Source organism: Apiospora kogelbergensis (assembly GCF_038363985.1).
Source record: "Apiospora kogelbergensis strain CBS 113332 chromosome Unknown utg000003l_segment0_segment0, whole genome shotgun sequence".
In the NCBI taxonomy this organism is placed as follows: domain Eukaryota; kingdom Fungi; phylum Ascomycota; class Sordariomycetes; order Amphisphaeriales; family Apiosporaceae; genus Apiospora; species Apiospora kogelbergensis.
Genome location: NW_027117420.1, coordinates 160,184 through 178,757, shown reverse-complemented (window position 1 = coordinate 178,757; position 18,574 = coordinate 160,184). Strand labels below are relative to the sequence as shown.

Below are 18,574 nucleotides of genomic sequence, written 5' to 3'. Positions count from 1 at the left end.
GCACCATGCGCCAACCGGAGAGCGGATGCAAAAGCCCCAGGAAGGCAAAAAGACAAAAACATACAACACCGAGGATTCCCAGGTCGTCACCGACCCTAGTACTAATTCGGCTCTCTGCTGCTTATATATGGGAGAGCGGACGGGATCCCTAGTATTCAGCAGGATGTGGTCGTATGTGACAGTTCAGTCGTTTTTGAGAGAATATATTAGACAAAACAGCGGCAGAGTATCTCGTGCCTTCGCAACTACTCAGACAGACATTCCCACTTTACATAAGGATACAGTGGGTCTCAGCTGAGACTACCAGGCAGCAGTTCGAGACTAAGTACTCTTCTAGGCTTGTCTAGTGGTATATATAATATTCTGATCCTCTACAAGAGGCCACCATATGTGTGGCTCGATCGGCTCCTCCATAGGGTATCGCTGGATTCGACTCGAAAGGAAAAGTGCGATAGCCACTCGGTACTCAACTATCACCCCCCTATTTATACACACTTGCCATGGCGACAGTTCCAGAGTCACTGTCTGGGTGCGATGCTTGCCAAGGCATCTGGAATGTACTCGCAAATCCTACCTTCCCCGGTACAGTCAACCTCGGGCCGCGTACAGACGCGTTTTCGACTTCCTGCGCAGCCCACCGCCCCCTCGTGGATTATTTCGCTGCCACCCTTCGCTCAAATAACCTGTGGAAATCTCCGAACGCATACGACATAGGTGTCCAAAATAGGAAAGCCAGATCCCGATATGGCCCATGTATCATGGAGTTCAACCCCAACGGAGGGATGCTGGTGCCACTACGGCTCGTCCACCCAGAAGATAGGCCGGACCATCCCGGCACGACGCGAGCCCTAGACCCCGCATGGGTCAACTTGGATCTGCTCAAGCGATGGAAGGACGACTGCTTGTCCTCGCATGGCGCGAGGTGCGAGAGCCCTACACAGATCCTGCTCGTGCGGCCGGCCTGGCTCATCGATGTGGAGAGACAGTGTCTGGTGCCCGGCTCGGCCGCGGACACCCCCTATCTGGCGTTGAGCTACCTCTACGACGGATACGTGCGGACCCGAATGAATGTATTAACTCCCGGCGTGGACCCCATTGTCGTATATGGGACAAAGGTAGCGCCTCATGTCGACTCCAAGACGCTGTTGGCGCTTCAGCAGGATGGCGCGCTGGAGCGACCAGAATACCTAAAATACGTAGCGCCTATCGTCAAGCACAGCATGGGCGTGACTTTGGCCATGGGTGAGCGCTACTTGTGGGTCGACTCGCTGTGTATCCCCCACAGCGACCCGGCCGGCGCCAGGGAGCAACTCATGCAAATGGCCATGATCTACGGGAACGCGGTCGTGACCATCGTTGCGGTAGATGATGACGCGCAGAAGGGACTGCCTGGCCTCAAAGGCATCTCAGAGGCGCGCGAACTCAAGCAGGAACTCATTCCATTTGGGGAGGAGAGGCTCGTCGTGGATAAATCGGACGTCTTTAACTTCCCTTCGCCCCGATTACGCTCGTCTCCTGATGTTGATCGTTACTACCACCGGGGATGGACCTATCAGGAGTGGCTCGTGTCACCTCGAAAAATATACTTCCAGACAGACGGGCTGCACTGGGAGTGCTCCTGCTGCCTGTACCACGAGAATAAGGTGCGCTCAACCGCGCCGGAACGCCATGAGTATGCCCGCCCCAACATGTCCAGCCTGCTTGCCGGGTTCCCCGACCTGGCCGAGCTGGGCCGCGTCATCTTCGTTTACAACAACAGGCAGTTCCGGTTCGAGGAGGACGCCTTGCCCGCCGTCTCTGGACTATTGACGGTGCTGAGCCACACCTTCACCGGCGGCTTCCTCTACGGCCTACCCGAGATGCTCTTCGAGCGCGGCTTGGGGTGGAAGCCGTGGACCTCGCGTGAGAACCTCCGGCGTCGCACCCCGTCTGGGCGCGGCGACGGCGAACAAGGCCCGTCGCCGTGGGAATCTATGTCTGCCCTCCCGTCCTGGTCGTGGGTTGGCTGGGAGGGCCCGATCACCATGGGCGACGGCGAGGCGGCCCGCATCGACAGCCGACACTTCAAGATCGAGGAGACGTTGCCCATCACGAAGTGGTACACCGCTCGCTTCCCCGACAGCGACGCTACCCAGCGACGCGAGATTTGCTCTACGTGGTTTCGGGACCGAGAGAGCCGCAAGGACTTCAGCCGGCCCCTGCCGCCCGGCTGGACGCGCCACGCGCTTCCGGAAAGCCCTTGGACCGAGCAGCAGCGCAAGGACCTCCTCCACCTGCTCCCGCCGCCCGAGTCTGACGCCGAAGGCTCCCGGAGCGACGATTTGAAGTTTCTGTACCCGGACGGGTGCGGCGAGTACATCTTTCGCCACGAAGCCATGCCCGAGGCGGATCCGGACGGATATCGCCCCGACCAGGGATGGTACTACCCATTCCCCGTACCCGAGGCCAGCCCGGCGGCCGCGCTGGTGGAGGCCATGCCGGAGCAGACCCCGTACCTCTTCTGCGACACTACCCGGGCCTGGCTACGGGGCTTCAGAACAAATAACAATAACGAGGTCGCACTTCATCGCAACGGGCTAGGGGCTAAGGTGGGCAAGCTCTACCTTCACAATCGGTCGTACCTCGGCGCGTTCCCGACTGGTCCCGTCGAGGTGGAGGACGGCGTCAATGCAGAGGATGCAGGCTTGCGGGTGGAGTTGGTGGCCATCTACAAGTCCCGGGTGTACAAACGGCCTTGGGCTGGGAACCGCATATCCTTTACTCTGCCGGTCAGGCGGTCGGAACGGTATACTGTGTTGTGGGTAGAGTGGAAAGAAGGGGTTGCGTATCGCCTCGCAAGCGGGTACGTGGAAGCAGAGGCATGGGATACGATAGAGCCTGAGAAGGTGCCTTTAGTTCTCGGGTGAGTCAGCAGCAGGGTGGGTGACTGGCCCCCGCGGGAAGTAAGTATAGTGATTTTAGCCGATGGGGTACATATAACACCGCTGAAAAATTAATTAGCGCGTACCTGCATGTGTAGTGTTACTTCTTGCCCACTCAAGGATTCAAGATCGTCCCAGCAAGTCGCCCATTAGGATGTTGGATCACCCCGCGGGTGCTGTTTTGTGCGAGGACTTTCACTCAGGAGAGGTAGATGACCTCCAGGATGGATAGGTGCATGCAGGGAAGGGAAGCTCGTCTGTCGAGACCAGCGAAGAGTCGATAGATGTGGCGAAAAGGACAATGGTGTGGAACGAGACGGTGAAGCTGATTGAATTGGGAGATGGAGAGACTGTTCTGAGCAATTGGAAATGCGCAGCAGAGTAAACTTCGTGAGCCCCTGACCTGTTTGGACCGGTTTTATAACTTCTGGTAGTACAACGTATCTCAGTTTCTTCGTTACATGAGTTTCTTAGCATCTTCTCTGTAGCCTTGTGCCCCCTTCAGATTCAAGTTTGGCCTTTGCAGGAAATCAATGAAGGGGAACTGCTATGTAGCATCGGCGGTAGTCAGCTGCAACACCGCCTCCGATACAATGTCCCGACTGCTTCTGCCTAGCTGAGCGGTGTAGGTCCCTCCCTCAACCTTCCATTTCTGGGCCACGGTATCCCAGATGCTCACGTCCCGCCGCTGTAGTTCGAAGGTGACGGTCTGGGTTTCCCCCGTGTCCAGGAAGACCTTCTTGAAGCCCCGTAACTGCTTCAACGGGCTCTTGGCACTCTCGGGGAAGACGAGGTAGAGCTGGGCTACTTCGGCGCCCGCCACAGGGCCGCTGTTGGTGACGGTGGTAGTCAAGGTTATGATCTCGTCAAAGAGACCGGCAGGGCCACCGTCGACGCGGTCACCGCTTGCGTATGATGCCATTGGGGCATCTTCGTTCGCTATCTTGGCCACGGAAAGATTGCCGTACGTGAATTCTGTGTACGCTGGTTGACGGAGACATGTCGTTAGCAAGAACTTCCCCAACAGATATGGAGCACCTACATAGTCCATAACCAAATTCGTATCGTGGCTTGATACCCATCTGGTCAAAGTGGCGGTAGTCAGTGTACAGGCCTTCGGTATAGTCACAGTCGCAGCACCCGCAGATCTCGCCATTGTAGTCCTCGAGCGTCTTGGCGACGGTGTAGACGAGCTTTCCCGACGGGTTGACGTCGCCGAAGATGACGTCCATAATGGCGTTGCCGCTTTCTTGCCCGAGAGCGCCGGCATTTAGAACGGCCTATGAAACAAAAGGTATATGCGTTAGCTGACTGACGTCTCTTAAAAACTGATGGCCTTTACGTTAGGATTGGGAAGATTACTGTTACGTTCGGATGCTCGATCCAAGCGTCGACAAGTCTGATGCCGGCATTATTGATGACCATAATGGTATTGGCGCAATACCGCGCCACGTCTTTGACCAGCTGGTCGCCCGTTGCGTCGGCCAAGGTGCGCCTGTCAGCGCCTTCTTTGGAAAAGGCGTTGAGGAAGACCATGCAGTACTGCGACCCAGAGGCGTAGCCCGAGACGGATGGGGGAGGACCACCGCCGATCCAAATTCCGCCCGTGGAGGGTAGCACAGTGTAGTTGTCGGCGACGATGTGGCGAACTTCGAACCCCGTCCCTGCCGCGGCCCGGGCGTTGAGGGCGGCCAAGGGGTCCACGAGATAGGGCACCGGCGTAGCGGCGCTGCCGCCGCCCGACGCGAGGTGGCCATCATAAACTTCACCCTGGTAGTCGTAAACATTGGGTACCATGGCGGGGCCGGTAGTTCCCGGGCCGGCGTCGGCGCCGAAGACACTGACAGACGTTACGTTTTTCAGGGGCAGCACGCGTCCCGTGTTCTTCAAAAGGACGATGGACTGCCCCCCGCGGCGCGGATCAAGGGGCCGCTCTCGGCCTCGCGTACGTTGAGGTCAGCAACCGAGGCGACGTCGGGGTATTCATTTTGAGGTGCATTGTAGTTAAGCTGCGTAGCCACGATGCGGATGGCGTGCTCCCTCATGATCTCCTCGGTAATCGTGCCGTTTTCCATCAGGGCCAAGATGGCGGCCTGGCTCAGGCCGGAGTTCCAGTCCAAGCCATGTAGTAGAGACGCCGTGCTGTTGAGAACTGCCGTGGCGTCGGGGACAACGAGCCCTTCACACGTTGATCAGTTAGCCGTTAGGGTAGATGAATTTCAGGTAAGACTCGAATATCCTGCACTTGCCTCGGAACCCCACCTCTTTCTTGAGCACCCGGTTCAGTGTATAGTCGTTCTCGCAACCGAGAGTGCCATTTATTCGGTTCATGACACACATGACCGAGCCCAGACCATTGACGATACCATCGACCCAGGGCCACAAGTACAGCTCGTGCAAAGTACGGTCATCCATGTTGCTTGAGCTTCTGCCAGAGCTTTTCTGTGCGGCTGTTGATACGAGTTAGCGCAACTAGGTCTTCTCTATTTTCGCTTTCCAACCAGGTGTGACCGTACATCCGAACTCATTAGTGCGGTTTGTCTCCTGTTCGTTGCCTGAAGCACGATTATTAGATTTAGGTGTTTCATACTTCACGAGTAACCTCCAAACAAGATATGTGCATACCAATAAGATGTTTGCCACAGGCGATGACGCCCTGACTCTGGATGCCTTTGACAGCATCCCCAAATCTAAGCAACATTGGTGAGTACGGCCTGCTAGCAGTGCTTCCTGGGTGTAGAGAAATATTACAATTTGCCGCCTAGGTATGGATCGGAGCCCTGGGGAAGAAGTTAGTATGAACCGCGTACCAGGAAGATTATGGACTGCAATTGCTGGACTTACGAAGGACTCAAAGTTCCGACCACCCAGTGGGCTTCTTCCCATGGGCCCGGTAACAGGCCCCAGCTGCATGCTGTAACCCTTGCTTCGAAACTCGCGAGCCATAGCCGCATACTGTTTCCCGATCAGGTCGTTATCCCAGGAAGCGGCCAGAGTCTGGGCAGCGACCCAGCCTGAGACGCCACGGCCTCCATTCACACCCATGGGACCTATTGGGGTCAGCTAAGGTTACAAGTCTGCAGGTTATGGGTGATTCCGCGTACCGTCTTTAGCCGTAAAGGGGACATGGCCGGGCGCAATGCCATTATATACTGAGATATTGGCGATTTCGTCGCGCGTCCAAGTCCTGGCCAACTCTCCCGCTGCTGCATACGCCTTGGCCCAGTCATGATATGGCTGTTGGCCAAAGATGTGGGCGGGAAGTACTAGCAGCACGCAATATAAGATAGCACAGCGGAACTCCATGACCTCGTTTATATAGAAACGGCGGCCTTATCGCAAGCAATAGTAATGTTAGAGAAGGGAAGGTAGTAGAACTTATGACTCCCCGGTGCAGAGGACCCATAGCCTACCCAAAGAAGCACTCGGGAAGTGCCATGGTGGCTTATTATACATAAATTTTGGCAGTACCTAAAATGGTCTTCGCCTGATGTAGGAGGCAGGGTCACATAGATCTTTGCGGAGAAATCTGCAATTCGGCAGATTCTGCACGCGTGTACTGCAATTCTAGCTCAGAGGGCTGGTGCTCGTGAATTAATCTGCCGAAAGATGCGGAGAATGTTCGGCGTATGATGCATTACTACACTGGCTAGTGTTTACATCATGGACTCCAAGAAATCGAGAGAATGTTGGAGAGCTGATTGTCGACGAGGTGCGCTATAGCGAAATCGTGCATAGCCTGATGGAATGGATGCACATGCTTGGCCGCCACTTGCCGACAGTAGTGAGATCACGCGAGAAAGACAAGCTTATTCCCCAGAAACATGGGGTAAAGTGGACCTCGGCTGCCGTCATATGGCACGAGCAGGGGCATGGGAGTCGACACTTTTCGTCATACATCAGAGGCTCTTGCTGGTCGACTATCAAGTGCCCCTTTTCTGGAGACGTTGGTCACCTATCCTAGGTACCTGGTCCAGCATTTCGTTCCATATGCTGTGCGGACTGGACCCAGTCGGACCAATTCATGTTCAGATCCAGGTCCATCCCGGTATCCCCGAGACACCCCTCCGAATTGCCAAATACGTCAGTTTGGGGGTCTATGTCTGCCCATAGCCACGAAGGGCTGAAAGCTTGGGGGTCGTAGCCTTGAGTCGGGTTCATGCTGAAGCCCGAAGAGACCTGCCCGACGGGAACAGATGAAGGAGCAATCACGAATGCCGCGCTACCGTTCGGGTCGGATATGACTTGGCCGTCAGCTGTACCCGCGTTTGGCCCAATGTAGCTCTGTGCCGTAGCATCGCCGTTGTTCACACATCGTGTATCATACCCCATACTCGAGAGTGCACCTGGTGAAGTCAAGTTTCCCGTGAATCCTCCTGGGTCGTCGTTATGAAAGTCCGCGTGGGGACTGGCCTTTTGGTGGTCCGCGTCGGCTGCAGCCAGAGTCCGGTGCCAAAGTCCACGATAAGCCTCCGCAGCATTGACGCCAGGTGGACAAGACCCCGTACTAGCCGGTACCGCCAGACTCCTGATATCTTCCTCTTCGAGACTTTTAGAGGCCGCCATGTCTGTCTGTAGTCGTTCCAACTCGGCTATGCGATGTCTCTGGGCTCTCGTAAGCAGCTTTTTCAAAGGCATGCTAATCTCCTTGTTCTTGTCCATCTTGAATGCATTGAGCGGAATGAGCCATTTGCTATGAAGAGCCACCCAGGCCCTCTCGACCAGGGGTGACCACGGACGTCGTGTGATTTCCATCAGCATGTACACGATGGAATGCCAGTGGGTGTATGTCTGGAATATCCAGCGATAGGGGATGAACGCCGTATTTTCGTTCATCGAATGGTTGTACTCGGCCACCTCGATCGCCGCTACAAATAACGTGGTTCGAATGTCGTCGGAGAAGTAGTCGGGAATTGATGACGAGGAGGAGAATAGCACTGGCACGAAGGTGAGGAGTTTCATCTTCGCCATGACAAGCCGAGTGACGGCAATACCCAGCTCACTCCTGACTTCCCCCACTTGGGAGACATGCTGAAAACAAAGTTGGTTTACCTTTTCATACATCTCGTTCAAGATTCGGCTGAGGTGATCTATGTCTGGTAGGCCGTGCTTAAATTCAAGACCCATCATCTTCCGCGCCGTGTTGGTGTACTCGATCGAGACATACAAATACGTGGTATCAGTGATGCCGATACGGGCCTTTGGCAGCTCTTTCATCTCCGGTAGGATGTCGGTGTCGTTGATGTTCAGGGGTATATTTGTATCACAGCTGTCGTTTGCGATGGTGAGGTCTGTCCCCTGATCCTCTGAAGATCGCAAATCGAGCATGTAGAGCGCCCACCAAACTCTTCGTCGTACTTCGACCTCAAAGGGGCTCAGACTCGGAAAGTGGGATCCGTCTCGGTGCAGCCCGATGGACTGGGCCATCCTGATAACAATTCCAACCATCATCCAGACGTATCGAGGGCTATCGTGGCGGCGGGCGAGGCAAAGGAACGCCGTGAACGCTTGGACTAGGGTCAAATTTGGAGAGTTAAGGAAATCCGCCCTGGCAACAGCAGTCTCAAAGCCCATCCGAAACCTGTGATTTAGATCAGATTTGGACGCGCCAAAGTTCGCTTTGACCTATAGTAATATTGGTTGTCAGTAGTTGTTTAGTGAGATGTGTAGGTACTGGATAAATCGCAACCAGATCTGCTTACATCATCTTCCTCCATGGACGTGACTGCAGCATAGTATATGGCAAAGAGCAATGCTTCGTTGGATGGCGTCAGACTTATAGCACCCTTCGAACGCATTTCCCTAGCCAATTTCAAAGCGGAAGGCATATGGACGATTTGTGACATGAAGTTGACATTTTCAGCAAACACATCAAGCAGGTAAGAGACCTGTGACGCTAGAGGGTGGAGGTCTGCAGTAACATCAGAGGAAATGTTTTTGTTGTGGCCGAAAATGAAAGCGTTGCGGTCTGAAGGCGTTTTTTGGAGCTCGTCGGTCGGCTGACTATTCTCTGGGGACATGTCTTCGTCCTCCGAGCTTTCTGAGTCCTCGCCCGGGAGATGGGTAGTGTCCATCCGCAACGCAGTGAGCTGCAAGGGTCTGTTAGCACCAGACAAAAACCAATTCCAGAGACAGGAGCAGTAAAGGGGGGCCAAGTGACCTCATCATTGATCTTGGACCAGAAGTCGCTGCTGATGTAACGACTTCGGCCGGCGTCCTGTATGACAAGTTGTCCGGACCGTTTGTTTGCAGCGGATCCCGGTTGCGCAGGAGGCGAGTCGCCCCAATCGCCCCTTTCCCTCCGCGTTGAGCTTGCAGTGGAGTTGGCGGAGGGAGAGCCCGAGGTGGCCGGAACAGCGGCCTGTGCTTGCTCCAGTTGACTGCTCAAATCTTTGACCAGACCTTCTAGCTTCTGAAGCCGATCCATAACCTGGACGGCGGCAGCACCGCTTTCGTGGGCAGGAGGGGGTTGGGACGATGGCTGAGCAGCCGGATTAGAGGCAGCGAGATTGGCGCGGTCCAGACGGCGGGCCCACCTCGGCGGTCGGTCGGCCGAGGGGAGAACGCAGGGGATATTGGCACGGCGACAGTTGGAGCATGGCGAGAGCTTGTCGCACCGGACTTTGCGAGAACGACAGACGACGCAGCTGCGTGGCTTGGCGGCCGAGCGCGGTGCGTCGCTCGCGCTTTTCTCGGACCCGGCCGCGGCCGACGAAGGGGCGGATGGCGGTTGAGACATCTGCAGAGAGACGGACGGCCCGGACCAGCTGTAAGGCTATGTATGATGCACGGCACATCAGGTTCATGCACGTCTGTTTCATCCAAGCAGGCGTATGCCGGGAAATGGTAGGTAAGCTGCGCTGTCTTGGGGCTTTCTTGTCATCACCATGGCGTAGTAAGCATGATGCCAATCTAGTCAGACCCGAAAAGAAGTCGAGCGCCACAGAGCCCCAGCCGAGATGTGGCTGGTGACGGAACCGAGTCCAGCCCGAAAAAGGACGCGAGAAATGAGCGAAGCTCCAAGGCACCGACTTATTAGAGTCTCTTATGGACCAACATGCTGGCGCTCAAGAGGCGCATATATACCAGGGAGATCACTGTACTCGAGTAGAATATAGAAAATCCATCATCAACACATTCTCTGAACCCCCCAACTTCACCACTACCCAACAACATGAGCAGCGGAACAAAGACGATTGCCTTCTTCGGCGCCAGCGGTGGAACCGGCCTGTCGGCGCTGAGGCACAGCGTAAAAGCGGGACACCAGTGTATCGCCCTCTGCCGCTACCCGGCCAAGCTCACCTCCATCTTCCCGCCATCGACCACCCCGAACCTGCGCGTGGTCGAGGGCAACGCCAAGAACCCCTCCGACGTCGCCAAGTGCCTGCTGAAAGCCGGTGGCGGGTCGTCGCTCGTGGACGAGATTCTCTTCACCATCGGCGGCAAGCCGATCCTGCACAAGATGACTCTTGATGACCCCGCGGTGTGCCGCACCGCCATGGCCTGCGTCTTGCAGACCGTTGCGGACCTGCGCGCCACCAGCGGCGCCACCGGACGTCCACACATCATCGCCTGCAGCACCACCGGTCTCTCCAAGTACGGGCGCGACTACCCCATCGCCCTGTACCCCATCTACGGCTGGATGTTGAAGGTGGCGCACGCCGACAAGGAGGTCATGGAGGATTCGCTACGGAACAGCGGCGAGACTTACACGGTCGTGCGACCCAGCCTGCTAACCAACGGCGAGACGGACAAGCCCATCCGCGTCGGCGTCGAGGACTTTCAGGAGGGGCGCCTGTCCGAGGCGGTCGGGTACACCATCTCGCGGGAAGATACAGGGAAATGGATCGCGCAGCGTCTTCTGTTGCAGAAAGACGCGAACTACCTCAACAAGGCTGTCATGATTACCTACTGATGTTGATTATCTTTTGGTCGGGAATGTGGGAGTGCTGGGCGTTTTGGTTTTCGGTTATGTCAGGATTGGATGGAGGTGACCCCTATCGTGTTTGTTTGGCTCTACAGACTGTATTTTCGTCGAAATTCGATTGTGTTTCTACCTATCCTATGCTGGACTTCGAGCCATACATGCATACTTGGGCTGGGCCGCATGACAGACTCAGCCACGCAACTAAGCTTGGCGAGCCAATCGGAAATTGGGAAGATGAAGCGTTTGGTGTAACCGCGCGGGTATCACAGACCAACAACCCATTCTTCGACCGGTCGGGCCCGTCACATCCTCGACGACCGGATGCTCTTTTGATGTCGAAAGTCGCAACGCTTCTATAAAAAGCTCGGGCCGTACTCACAAGTATCTATCGCTTTTCGGTATCGTCACAAGGAGGGTGGACGAATGGCTTGTAGAATCTGTAGCCGAGCTGAGGTCACCCCTTCCCGGGCCCGACAGACTGGCTATCCAATCAGAAACGGTTACTTGTCAGGCAAGCAGTCACGAACTCTGGGTGCTTCCTCTCACCCCCTGTCCGCCACTCCTTGAAGCAAAGACGAGACACTCTCATGCAGGAGCCTCTGGGCACACAGCCCCGAAATTGGCAGCGAAACCGGCCAGGGGGCGGGGTGGCCAGCACGACGAATATTGGCCAGCTGAAATGATGTTGGTTCGATGTTGGTTCCGCCACACCCTTTCGAGTGAGGGGAATCCTGGAACAATTTCAAAGAGTCGATTCCAGCTTACCCCCGAAGGGTCTCTTCTTTTGAAAATATATTGATTCCCTTACATACATGACCAAGATCCCCAGTCCAATCCACCTTGTTGCGTACCATCGCGTATAGGTGAAATTACCGGAAAATCAACCCATCTCACCTGTATATACTCAATCGATTGCACATCCATTGACTCGGTCCACGCAATGACTCAACTTGATGTGAGCGACACAAGATCCCTCGCACCACAAAGGCTAATCCGGTGCAGACTTCGAACTATAGTTTCACTTTCACTGTACCCCGACGTGGGGCGTCTGAGTCATCGGATGGTGTCTTAACTCCCAGAAGCGAAAATACGCTGGCTACAAGCGTCGTTGATGATAGAGAAGCTCGGGAGTCACACGGGGAGCCGCAAATATTCTCGGGTAACATTCTTCCCTCGGTTGAGCCCATAGGCCAGGATGCAGCAAGAGTGCCATCTTCCGAGACCGCGAGCTCGCATGCTCGCACGCCTTCTGTATCACTGACTCCACCAACGTCATCTGATAGCTCTCATGGCGGTGCCCAAGTTCTGCCTAGATCATGCGCCGCAAGAGACGATGGCGACCTTGGTAGCATCGACGCACGACTCCAGGGCCTGAGGATCGACAACCCCACGGCCAAGCCCATGGGAATGTCCGAGCTTGCCAAAGCTTTAAACAGCCTAAGCAGTGAAGCGAACAGGCAGACCCCAAGACTCCTCACGCCCCAGGATCAGCGGTCAACAGATGGCACACCACTACCCCGAAGTGCCCGTCGACGACGGTCGAGCTCAAAGGTGCACGCAGAAGTTTATAATGCCAGGGACGAGAAGGCCCCGAATGACCGATTCAATGAACCCAACTTCCAATCTGCTTTTCGCAATGCCCGGAAACTCATGTCCGAGCTGCAGAACACTTTGGCGAGTAGCTCACTTCATACTGACCCGGACTCAACCATGAAGGGTCTACATCTTGAAGCGGAGAAGCTGTCGAACTTCCACTGCCCACCCAGCCGTACTGTTGGGTTTGTGGGCGACTCGGGCGTCGGTAAGTACAACTCTCCAACAACCGAACATTGCACTGAACATTGAAAAATAGGTAAAAGTAGTCTTCTGAACTCGTTGTTAGACTCCAAAGGCCTTGCACGTGCTGTAAGCGAACACTGAAACCTCCATTCTTACCCTAAAGACTGAACTGACGTTTGGTGGTAGAGCAACGGCGGCGCAGCTTGCACTTGCGTGGCGACTGAGTATCATTTCCACGATCGAGACGATTTTCGCATTGAAGTACACCGCTTCACGAAGGACGAGATCCAAGACCAATTGACCCGGCTGCTTCAAGCCTACCGGAACTTCCACTTGAACGAACTAACCCTGCAAGGAGAGGAACGGGACCACTACGAACAAATGGCCAAGGTTGCCAAGCACACCTTCGAGGTAATGTTCGGCGATCGCTTCCGAGACGCTTCATGTATAACAAGAGTGACCGAAGCGGAAGGTCTCAATATGCTCTACGGTTGGCTCGACGAGGTATCGCCATCTTTCGATGATGTGTCAAACACCACAAGCAACATTGAAGATTGTTCCAACCTTCTGGCGCAACTCACCTCGGAACAAGTGCAGGTGGATGGTCCTGCCGAGTGGCCCTACATCAGAAAGATCGGGTAAGTAATCCCGGGGGCTTCGCATGATACTGATTGACTAATTATATTAGTGTATATCTTAAAGCACAAATCTTGAGTAAGGGGCTGGTATTGGTGGACCTACCTGGTAAGTAAACTCGCTCAGCCACCATAAGTGATTAGGCCCTTCCTATCGAGCGTATACTAAGTATTGCCTTCTTAGGCCTGCGTGACCTCAACGCTGCACGACGTCATATTACCGAGAGATATCTCATCGAATGCAACGAAATATTCGCGGTGTGCATCGAGGGACGTGCAATTACCGACGAGGGCGTCATGAATGTGATCGAGCTCGCTAAGAAGGCAAAGCTCAGTCATGTCGGGATAGTTTGTACCAAGTCAGATGTAAGTGCACTACCGGATACCGTTTCTTCAAGCCAAAGAGACACCAACATAATGTAGGATATCAGGGCAGAAGAAGCCATGAAAGATTGGAAAGGGGAAAAGGCACGTATGATTCGCCAGAAGTCGAATGCTGCCGAGGAATCTCGCCAAATAATCAGGGACATCACCAGAGACCTGGAGGAATATGGCGAGTCCGATGATGAGATGAGCGATGGAGAGAAAGATGAACAAATCTGGCTCATACGAGAACAGAAGAAAGCCAAGTTTGTGAACAACTCATCCTATCACTATGGTTCCATAACTAACATCAAGACTCAAGAGCAAAGTATAACGATAGGGAATTTGAGTACGTACTTGTTCAACAACAGCACAGCCTCCACGAGCCATAGTCCAAAAACTGACCTAATCTTCTAGGTTGAAACGCTGCTTGATGACTTGCCGCAATGATATTACCAAGAGCGAGCTCAGGAAGAATTACCAGGATAAGGTACCGGGGCGCATGTTAGAAGTGTTTTGCGTCAGCAACACTAAGTATTGGGAGTATCGAAACGAACCGATAACAGACGCTCTCCGTCAACTTCAGCTGAGCGGAATCCTCGCTGTCAGGGAGCACTGCATGGAGATGGTCTCCGAAAGCCAACGCCGGATGGCCGAGCACTACATGAAGCACAACATCCCAGCGCTTCTTCGTAATGTCGATTTGTGGGTGCAATCCGGGCTCGGGACCATGACTGCGGAACGAAAGCAGAATATCAGAGACACTCTGAATACTCTCGAGGGGAGACTGAAGCGTGTATGAGAATGAATGCTGCCTATACCCATTTACGGAATATCCCCTGACTTTCAGACCAAAATTAGGACTTGCGGGGAAGCTCAAGCGAGGTCAATGGAATCTCTTCATCGACAAGAAACCGCTTCAAGACTCAAATATACAACCCTAGCAGTACGTCAATCTTGATTCTATAGGTGTCCTCGGACTGACCTGTGTTGTACTTATAGGGAATAGGTTTGCTTCATGGAGTAATCATGCGATAGAAGCCAGTTTTCATTGGTCTGGTGTAAGTTGTTTGTCCCAAAACGGCCATCGTTACGTATATGTCGACTGAAGCAAACAATTTTATGGATAGTGGCACCATTGTAAGTATAGTCCTGAGCCTTCTAACCATTATGTTGTCGCAATTTACTGATTGGACTAGCAACTTACTCGGCCTTCTGCCGAAACTATGGCGACTACTGCACCCCAAAAGTTGGGAGCCATGACTGGAACCAGGAAGCTATCGAGGCCATGGTTGAGGAGTTAACACCACTATGGTCGCAACTCTGTAAATCTCTCGAACAGAGCCATGGTCAACTCATATCTCAAGTTCAGGAGCTTATGGCCTGGGCCACACAGTACCTAGGTAAGTGGATGGGCCATGACATGTACCTAGATACCTCTAACTGACCTACCCAGATACCGAGCTGGATGTCTCTTCCCCTTCTATGGATGCTCTCATTCAAGCCATCGAGACACGGCAATGTCTCCTAGAACGAGACATGGAAACTGTGTGCGAGGAATCTATCAATGCTTTGGAGTATGCTCCCCGTGGTGGAGATGGCGCCGTATTGACCTTGCACCAAATAACCTGATGTAGTGCTTTGAGGATCGATGCACTTTCGGGCATAAGGTCTTCCTTCATGGGACAATCAATGGAGGCGGCATATAGAAGCTGCATTGCCGAAAGCGGTAGGCAAACACCAGTTCCTAAACTATGCAGCAGGCTGACCAAAGACGACAACATGGCAGGAACGGGCAGCGATTCTCGCCGGAAGGACATTATCAACCGCGTTGTGAGACGTGACACTCTATTCAAAGACTTGTTGAGCCAGTTCAAAAGGGGGTTTACCACTGTTGCTGATAAGCTCCAGGAGGATCTTCAGAATACGATCGAGTTGCATCTCGAGAACGTCCGTGTCACGCTGGACATGGTCCGCAGTGAGAACGTGGCCCTGGAGAGCGAAAGAGACCCGGAGTACAGAGCTCGAGTACAGGTTAGAGTTGAGGTGGCGAATGAGGAGATCAAGCGGGTGCACGAGCTGGTTGGCATTTGATGTTCTGGATAGGGCTAGTGGTGCGTTCTGTTGATCATCTCTTTTTTTCTTCATATTCTGGAAGCAATCACTCTTCTGTTAATCTCCAAGAGCCTTCCCCAATATTACAAATTGGTGCTTCCAACTCATGTCATCAAGAATAAGTTCGCCTATTGGACTTATATCGCTCAGTTGAATCTGATGTTACACAATGAGCTAGTTGGAGGGCCTCTATCTTCGCAGTTTTCTCAAATCCTTAGCTAAGATGTGTAACTATTTGCTCAGAATAGTCTCTCCTTCTATTCAAACGTTGATAAGTCAGATTGGCTCCTCCCAACCCTTTCGTCATTTTGATCCAAGCAGCCGAAATCATTAGGCAGACGAAAATGACCGTCGTAGGTAGATAAGAAGCCATTTCGGCTACTGATATTGTTCAGCAACTCGGCCACCAGGGAGAGATACCAGGCGGAGAGTCGTTCAAATTCCAACCAGCACCGATCGTTGGCATGGAGGAGATCGCAGCTAATATGTCTGCCGACAGCCACTCGTTATTGGCGTCAGCCGTTGCCCCGACTGGTGACGCAAGGGTAGCTTGGCAGGCAGGCGGCTGGTCCTCTTGGGACGACACTACTACTCCGCTGCCAGCCACAGTACCCTGTCCAACGCTAGGCGTCGGTATTGGCGCGGGCGTTGACGATGTTGAAACTGCTAGCAAAATGCGGGCCAACTCCTGGATCTCGCGTACATACTTAGCCGCCCGGGGCCACGTCTCGGCCAGGGCCTTGAGACACCCGATAATGAGACGCAGCTGGTTCCGGCCGACGGTAAGCTCCTTGCCCGAGAAGATAGTGCGGCAAGCCGAGAGCAACGGAATCGCCCCTGTCGTCACCATGCAGACGATGAAGGGCGTATGGCTGAAGCGCTCGGCGGGCAGTGCCAGGAGCCGGACCTGAGCCTCGATGGCCCGTAGGCATCGCGTCGTGTGAACTATCAGAGACTCCTTGGCGATGTGCTCATCGGAAGGGTAGGTGGTGCAGCTGGACATGGTCTCGAGCGGGTGGAAAAGCAGTTTGGAGAAGGGGCGATGCGCGGTGAGTGTGGCGCTAGTTGGGTTGTACTTGGATTAGCAAAAGCAAAAAGGGTAATACGCACGGAGTTATGGGATCTACAGAAGAGACTTACGTGTGAACAAGCATATGTGCCTGAAACATGAGCTCGTCTATCTCCCCGTTCTCGGACATGACTTCTCTCTTCGACTCAGGCAGGAGGTGAAGCCAGCCGTCTATGACAGTGTCGACCTCCTGTATTATCAATGCGGATCCGTGGGATTTCGTTAGTGGCGGGATGGCTTTGAGCGCGTCAGTAATACTGCGGTACGCGCCAACGAGATGAGCAAAAGAGGAGTAGCCCGGGCCATCCGTCTCGAGCTCTCGGGCGCAGTATTCCTCCCATGTGCGTGGGGTTGGTATGGCCTGTTATGGGATTAAGTATCTTCAACTACGCGGAGGGTGGACAAGACTTGGAGTAGTTAAGGAATGAATAAAGGGGTCAGAGGTACTGCAAAAAGGGAGAATATTTACCCCAGCTAAATACTCGTTTTCCTCGCAAGGGAGGTCCACCGTCGTTTCTATTTCGCAGACACGGAAAACAAAGCTTCTATCGGTTGCTGATGTCGAAGCCTCAACACTGAGCAACTGCCACCACGTCCTGCGGAAGCTTTCTGCTAAAACCGCATCCTCTGCAGCGTGTTCAGCAGAGAACGACCTGTTTTGCATACCTAACGCCACTGCCATGTCTATAGCTGAGTTGAGCTGCTCATAGGCCCGGGGCTTCTCGTCGGTCCAGTATAATGCCACGGAATAGAGGAGGTGGCATTGTACCATGAAAGGGCATGGGGCGGGCCTCCTGGGCAGGACAGGTGGAGGAAGGACCCCGTTCTCTCTCGATCGTGATCTAGCATCATATATAGATCCAATGTACTTCATCACAGAGAGTAGAGGCTCTATCTTCTCCAATAGCCTTGGGTCTTTGACCAGACGCTCCAAAGCGGGTTTAGGGACCACACATGGGTGGAATTTGTGAAAGTGAAGATAGTAATTGTCGAGATTTGCGTCTGGGAAAACACTTTTGGTGTCTGGACGGTAGCCCGTACCCGGTGGATCATAAACCGCGGATATCCCGAATAGGGTGTTGTCGTTGTGCTCGTGTTGCGACTGCTGATTGGAAGGGGTCTCGACAAACATGCCCAGCCAATCGGGTTCATCACTCCGATCTTGGCGAGGAGCAGCAGCAACCCCATTACGTGACTGATCCGAGCCGCCAGTCGACGATGGCGACGAGGAGGATATTGCCTCTCTAGAAGACTCTGCTTCGAGACGCCTGCGCCGCGCTTCGAGTGCAGCCCGGTCGAGTCCCCTCTCTCCGGGATTTGGCATAGCGACACGGCTTCCCACTGGCAAGGCATCGACGGCATTGCGGTTGTTCGGCGCTGCAGCGCACATGCCGCTCGCGACAGGGAACGCAGGCCAAAACAACACGAGGCCCGGTGGCTTTCCGCAAAGGGTCTGACTCTCCTGTAGCAGCAGTAGTCATGTTGGGAACTCGTTATTGTGGCCGAAGGAATCGGATGTGAGTTAGGGGTTTCGGGGACCCGTATCAATCGCCAGCCCGCAGCCAGTTTTAGTGCTTGCTAGGTGGTGAGTCAGCACATCGCGGGTACTCGGGGATCCGTTTAGCGGGTAGCCGACAATTTCCAGCGGAACCTCTCGAGTTGACGAGTCCCCGAATGCAGCCATCCGTGGAACTTCACCCCCAAGTTGCTACATGTCCATCACATCATGGCCCAAGACATTAAAAGGCGGCTGCGACGCCGCCTT

At 54.1% G+C, this 18,574-nt stretch overlaps 6 protein-coding genes across 6 annotated transcripts; 3 read left to right on the top strand and 3 right to left on the bottom strand.

Moving 5' to 3' along the window:
* Positions 1–500: 500 nt before the first annotated feature.
* Positions 501–2,906, top strand: PG998_004721 (het-E-1 heterokaryon incompatibility protein; the record flags this gene model as incomplete). The annotated part of the gene is made up of 1 exon (XM_066871539.1): positions 501–2,906. One exon carries the CDS (start codon positions 501–503, stop codon positions 2,904–2,906), a length of 2,406 nt encoding a protein of 801 aa, XP_066731636.1.
* A 472-nt stretch (positions 2,907–3,378) lies between these two features.
* Positions 3,379–6,227, bottom strand: PG998_004720 (glycoside hydrolase family 3 protein; the record flags this gene model as incomplete). Its single annotated transcript, XM_066871538.1, has 11 exons — positions 3,379–3,468; positions 3,565–3,905; positions 3,964–4,201; positions 4,290–4,761; positions 4,818–5,100; positions 5,171–5,371; positions 5,438–5,476; positions 5,547–5,611; positions 5,673–5,701; positions 5,766–5,971; positions 6,026–6,227. The coding sequence occupies 11 exons, from the start codon at positions 6,225–6,227 to the stop codon at positions 3,379–3,381; spliced, it is 2,166 nt and encodes a 721-aa protein (XP_066731635.1).
* A 654-nt stretch (positions 6,228–6,881) lies between these two features.
* On the bottom strand, positions 6,882–9,660 carry PG998_004719 (uncharacterized protein; the record flags this gene model as incomplete). Its single annotated transcript, XM_066871537.1, has 3 exons — positions 6,882–8,546; positions 8,624–9,010; positions 9,082–9,660. The coding sequence occupies 3 exons, from the start codon at positions 9,658–9,660 to the stop codon at positions 6,882–6,884; spliced, it is 2,631 nt and encodes an 876-aa protein (XP_066731634.1).
* A 435-nt stretch (positions 9,661–10,095) lies between these two features.
* On the top strand, positions 10,096–10,836 carry PG998_004718 (uncharacterized protein; the record flags this gene model as incomplete). The annotated part of the gene is made up of 1 exon (XM_066871536.1): positions 10,096–10,836. The coding sequence occupies one exon, from the start codon at positions 10,096–10,098 to the stop codon at positions 10,834–10,836; it is 741 nt and encodes a 246-aa protein (XP_066731633.1).
* A 952-nt stretch (positions 10,837–11,788) lies between these two features.
* On the top strand, positions 11,789–15,719 carry PG998_004717 (uncharacterized protein; the record flags this gene model as incomplete). Its single annotated transcript, XM_066871535.1, has 14 exons — positions 11,789–11,803; positions 11,851–12,649; positions 12,701–12,753; positions 12,814–13,265; positions 13,316–13,371; positions 13,447–13,628; positions 13,686–13,978; positions 14,043–14,421; positions 14,487–14,571; positions 14,628–14,686; positions 14,756–14,765; positions 14,825–15,028; positions 15,082–15,202; positions 15,263–15,719. 14 exons carry the CDS (start codon positions 11,789–11,791, stop codon positions 15,717–15,719), a joined length of 3,165 nt encoding a protein of 1,054 aa, XP_066731632.1.
* A 412-nt stretch (positions 15,720–16,131) lies between these two features.
* Positions 16,132–18,271, bottom strand: PG998_004716 (uncharacterized protein; the record flags this gene model as incomplete). The annotated part of the gene is made up of 3 exons (XM_066871534.1): positions 16,132–16,801; positions 16,881–17,170; positions 17,279–18,271. Coding segments are annotated over 3 exons (1,953 nt in total), but the record flags the coding sequence as incomplete, so codon positions are not given.
* Between the last annotated feature and the right edge of the window lie 303 nt (positions 18,272–18,574).